The following is a 6,000-nucleotide window of genomic DNA, read 5'->3' on the forward strand; positions in this document are numbered from 1 at the left end:
TTTAACCACTTAAAGCACTTTCTGAAAAGTTCCCTTCCTGAGGAGGGGGAAAAAAAAGAAAAAACTCAGAAAAAATTTTGGTAATCGATTGCTAAATGTTGATCTCCACAAAACCAGATGACCAAAGTAATCTTATATTGAAAGACTGAGAGATCTGTATTTACAAAGCTCTTTGAAATAGTCAAAAGGAAATGAAGTGTAACATTAGTGCACACAAGTCTATGCACATACTGACATTCACTGTTGTAAAAATCAAAATTTATTGAGTATTTCCTTTGCATGAGAAATGAATTTATTTTTCATATATCTCATCTTCAAAAAGATCTATAAAATAGATACTATTTTCTTCATTCTGAGCATTTTTGACTCCCTTTACTCATTTCTTCCACTTAATCTATTAGTAATAATAGATATTATTATTATCACAATTTTACAGATGAGGAAACTGAAAGTTAGAAATATAAACTAACTTTCCCAGGGACGCATGGATGCAAATTGGTAGAACTCCATTTTGAACCAAAGTTTGTGTGTATCCAACCAAAGTCCACACATTTAATGTCTACGTTATATTTCTATCAGATCAGATCAGATCAGTCGCTCAGTCATGTCCGACTCTTTGCGACCCCATGAATCACAGCACACCAGGCCTCCCTGTCCCTCACCAACTCCCGGAGTTCACTCAGACTCACGTCCATCGAGTCAGTGATGCCATCCAGCCATCTCATCCTCTGTCATCCCCTTCTCCTCCTGCCCCCAATCCCTCCCAGCATCAGAGTCTTTTCCAATGAGTCAACTCTTTGCATGAGGTGGCCAAAGTACTGGAGTTTCAGCTTTAGCATCATTCCTTCCAAAGAAATCCCAGGGCTGACCTCCTTCAGAATGGACTGGTTGGATCTCCTTGCAGTCTATAGCAGGGCCAAAAAATGCAAGCCACTTGCTCAACCATTCTATTCACAAAACTCTTTCAACTCATTTTACTGAGTCTTTCTAAACCCACAGTTGTCCCTTAGGTAGACTTGAGGAATATATTTTTAGCTACCACCCTCCTGCCACTTGCAAATTCCTGAGTATCCATGGTTACTGCTGCCTATATTGCAGACAATAACCTAGGGAAACTTTCTAGAAATTAGAATGCTCCCTTCATTGAAATATCAAAGAAGCCAAGGGATAAGAGGCTGAAGGAGGAATAACTGCCTCTGTCTCTGGATTCTATCCTTGGAGACCTCAGAGTGTCACCCAAAAAGGTCATCCATGGTGTGATTCTACTTAAGTAGAATCCATGTCATCAACACAAAGTAATTCACTCGGGAGATTTTCAGGTTCTAAGCATCACTATGTAGTTTCCAAATAATAACCAACCATCTGATTTTGTTATTGATGGAAAACTGTAGTATTAGGACATTTGAAAATGTGTAAGGCTTAAATAGATCTGATACTAAGCCTTATGGTGTTAAGTTCCATGAGTCATCTTCTGTTAGAGGAATTATAATATCAACACCTTAACACTGACTGTGGCAATAGTTGGGCAATGAGATCTTAAGGGATGCTGAAATTTGACCCACATCCACAAGCATGCTGTATTAGAATGTGTGTGGCTAGTGCCAGACGACCTGGAACTTGATTCCATTTCCATAGGACTTGCTTAAACTATGGAAATTCTTTGAGTCTAATTAGATGGGGAAACAGTGGAAACAATGGCTGACTATTTTTCTGGGCTCCAAAATCACAGCAGATGGTGATTGCAGCCATGAAATTAAAAGATACTTACTCCTTGGAAGGAAAGTTATGACCAACCTAGACAGCATATTAAAAAGCAGAGACATTACTTTGACAACAAAGGTCTGCCTAGTCAAGGCTATGGTTTTTCCAGTGGTCATGTTTGGATGTGAGAGTTGGACTATAAAGAAAGCTGAGCACTGAAGAATTGATGCTTTTGAACCGTGGTATTGGAAAAGACTCTTGAGAGTCCCTTAGACTGCAAGGAGATCCAACCAGTCCATCCTAAAGGAGATCAGTCCTGGGTGTTCATTGGAAGGACTGATGCTGAGGCTGAAACTCCAATACTTTGGCCACCTCATGCGAAGAGCCGACTCTTTGGAAAACACCCTAATGCTGGGAGGGATTAGGGGCAGGAGAAGAAGGGGATGACAGAAGATGAGATGGCTGAATGGCATCGCCGACTTGATGCATATGAGTTTGGGTGAGCTCTGGGAGTTGGTGATGGACAGAGAGGATTGGCGTGCTGCGATTCATGGGGTCGCAAAGAGTCAGACATGATTGAGCGGCTGAACTGAACTGAGAGTTATAAGTTACTCTCTCATCTCTCCTTTGCTCAGTTCTCTAAGTTCAGGAGTGACTTTTAAGCAAGAACACCCTTTTTTTCTTTTTTTTTTCATAAGAAACTATTTGCAGTTTCTGAAGACTTCAGTGATTTAAAAGTACTTCATATGCATAAGGTCAGAGCATTTTTCCATGCATAAATGTTGTTTTACCAGAACTTATATGCTGCTTAGATTTTGTCATATGTCCTTTTCCAATAGTCATGTATGGATGTGAGAGTTGGGCTATAAAGAAAGCTGAGCACTGAAGAATTGATGTTTTTGAACTGTGGTGTTGGAGAAGATGCTTGAGAGTCCCTTGGACTGCAAGGAGATCCAACCAGTCCATTCTGAAGGAGATCAGCCCTGGGTGTTCATTGGAAGGACTGATGTTGAAGCTGAAACCCCAATACTTTGGCCACCTGATGTGAAGAGCTGACTTACTTGAAAAGACCCTGATGTTGGGAAAGATTGAAGGCAGGAGGGGAAGGGAACGACAGAGGATGAGATGGTTGGATGGCATCACCGACTCAATGGTCATGGGTTTGGGTGGACTCCAGGAGTTGGTTATGGACAGGGAGGCCTGGCGTGCTGCAGCTCATGGGGTCACAGAGTCAGACACAACTCAGTGACTGAACTGAACTGAGTTCCCTGATTAGTAAAATCAAGGGGAAAAAAAAAAAGAAAAAACCCTTCAGGGCTTCAGGGCTTCTCTTAGATAAAACACCAACTTGGAAACTTTTCATGGGGAAAGATAGAGGGCAGGAGGAGAAGGGGATGACAGAGGATGAGATGGTTGGATGGCAGTACTGACTCAATGGGCATGAGTTTGTGCAAACTCCAGGAGATAGTGAAGGACAGGGAAGCCTGGTGTGCTGAAGTCCACAGTGTCACAAAGAATTGGACATGACTTAACAACTGAACAATTTGGAAACATTCTCTAAAGTGTTAATGATAACTGGCACAGCTCTGTTTAAAAAGAAAATGTACCTTAGTTTATATTTAATGAAATATTTAAGAAGATTCTTTTAGGGCTTACAAAAAATATTATTATCAAGTTTAAGAATTTTATTATCTTAGGAGTCTATTTTAATCTCTCTCCAATTTGAGTTTTTAAAATAAAAGATGTCTATTTCATCCTTGCTAAGGGCATGAACTGAATAAACAAGAACTCTAAAGAATGCTCTATAAACCTATAGTAAACCCACTTTCCTGTGTCATTCTGGGATGCCTGATCATTGGTTAGAACCAGGTGTTGGTCCAGTGACTACTCATGTTTAATAATTAAGATAACCACTAATTTCCACTGCTGTTCCTTTGCCATCTCATAAGGCATGCCCTATTGGTCTCTTAGTATTTTGCACTCTATTGAGTGTGGAATGTAAATCATTGTTTGTTGGTTACAGACCTTACAATGCCCAGTGGCATTTGCCACCAATGACAGCAGTAACAGATGATGTTGAGCCAAAGCTACTGGAAGTGCAATGCATAAAGTAAAATGATAATAAATAATTGTCACTCCATTACTGAACACTGTCTGAAATTGGTTCTAGTACATGTTTGATATAGCAGAGTCTGCATAATCCAAGAACCAAACAGGCATTTGTTCTTTTCGTAACAGCTGCAAACAAAAAGGAATCAAACATTTGTCTTATTCAGTGACCAGGAATGAGCATGGCATGAGTATTCAAATACTTATCGACAGATTCTGACTTCGAAATCTTATGATATCTTTCTAAATTAATGATTCTTGGGAAATATGTCAAAAGATATACTCAGTCCAGTGGACACAAAGTTCAGGAAATGCTATATTGAATGCAGAGACAAAGTCTCAAATAATCATAAGACTGAATTTATGAATATATTCAAAGCATAGAGATGTAATTATAAGAAATATGGGACTATTAAGCATGTAAGATGCCTGGGAGAGAACATATCTAAATATGATCTTAGCTCTGGCCAGTTGATAGAGGTAGAGGACAGATTTAAGCCATTTTCCTTCACTAGTCATATAAACTTCAAGTACATACATCTTAACAGATACATCTATCTTGTGGGATCTTGGTTCCCCAGCCAGGGATCAAACCCATGCTCTTTGTAATGAAAGCACAGCGTTCTAACCACTGGACCTCCAGGGAATGCCCAACATGGGATGTTCTTAAATGTATCTGTTTCATACATCTCCAAATTTTATGATACTGAATTTAATAATAGTAATAATGATAATGATGATAATTGCTATAGTGATAACAATGACCCTGTTGCTACCTAGTAAATTATCAATAACAGTAAGTAATGATTGAGAACTTACTATGAGCTAGGCACTAGGTTAAGAATGCTTTTCATTAATTTAGTTGATTCCCATAGCAATCCTTATGTAGAGAATACTATTAGTACCCTCACTTTACAAAATTGAAGGGCAGAGGTAGAGAAAGGCTAAGTGAGTTCCCCAGGAACCCAGCAAGAAAGTGGCTGATTCAGATGCATTCCCAGGCAGTCTCAGACACCATGCTATATTGACTGGCTTTAGACCTACATGCTATGTAGTCCGTTCTGCAGTTGCAAGTTATCAGTGGCTAGGAAATCAAGGTTCCACAAATTCCCAAGCAAAGTAGAACATCTCAGAGTATTTCAAAAATTGATTAACGTGTGTGTGTGTGTGTTTTGAGGTGGGCAGAAGGAAGAATTGTAGAAGGGAGAAAATAGAGGCATATTGCCTCAGAATTTGATTAATTTCCCCTAGAACCTCAGAGTATATTTACAACTTCATGGATTCTCTTTTTCACTCTAAACAAACAGGTATACATTTCACTTTGATATTCCCATGGCTACTATAACGACCACAATTGGCATGGGTTGAGTCACTGCCTAATGAGAAATGGCTTCACTGAGAGCTCTCAAGGCAGAAGAAATTATTGCCCTCACAATGCTGCCCAGCATCCTGAGACTCCTATCTCTGGGCTTTACAGAAGCAGTTCTAGATCCAGGGGTCCCACCTGGGAGACACTTCCTGGAGTGATAAGGAAAGGGCCTAGCACACAGCTCTCCCCTCAGGGAAGTGACTTACCCGGTCAGTTTTCCCTTCAGTCTGAACGCTGGTGTGACTGCGAACCTCATGATCCTCTTCCAGGTCAGAAACATCCTCTAGTTCTTCTGGAGTCTATAAAAAGAAAGCAAAACACTGTTGTTGGAAATGCAAAATGGTAGTCTGGCAGTCCCTCAGCAAGCACAGAGTTACCATTATGACCCAGCAACTCCTCTCCTTGGTACTTATGTAAGCAGTTCTTTGCAGGAAACTGCCCTCAGCAGGAGGCCTTCACTAATGGCTCAGATGGTAAAGAATCTGCCTGTAATCCTGGAGACCCGGGCACAATTCCTTGGTCAGGAAGATCCCTTGGAGAAGGGAATGGGAATCCACTCCAGTATTCTTGCCTGGAGAGTTCCATGGAGAGAAGCTCCTCTTCTTGTCACTTTAGCAAAGCCATCAGTTCAGTTCAGTTCAGTTGCTCAGTCGTGTCCGACTCTTTGCGACCCCATGAATCGCAGCACGCCAGGCCTCCCTGTCCAACACCAACTCCCGGAGTTCACTCAGACTCACATCCATCGAGTCAGTGATGCCATCCAGCCATCTCATCCTCTGTCATCCTCTTCTCCTCCTGCCCCCAATCCCTCCCAGCATCAG

General features: G+C 41.0%; 1 protein-coding gene across 1 annotated transcript in view; it reads right to left on the reverse strand.

The window, feature by feature from the left end:
• CTNNA3 (catenin (cadherin-associated protein), alpha 3) overlaps nt 1-6,000 on the reverse strand; it is a 1,923,005-nt gene that overhangs the window by 197,772 nt on the left and 1,719,233 nt on the right. The window contains exon 14 of the mRNA XM_010852148.1: nt 5,386-5,478. Within this exon, the coding sequence (XP_010850450.1) occupies nt 5,386-5,478 (93 nt within the window). The remainder of the gene's footprint in view (nt 1-5,385; nt 5,479-6,000) is intronic.

This window comes from Bison bison, unplaced genomic scaffold, assembly GCF_000754665.1.
Source record: "Bison bison bison isolate TAMUID 2011002044 unplaced genomic scaffold, Bison_UMD1.0 scf7180017864309, whole genome shotgun sequence".
Classification (NCBI taxonomy): domain Eukaryota; kingdom Metazoa; phylum Chordata; class Mammalia; order Artiodactyla; family Bovidae; genus Bison; species Bison bison.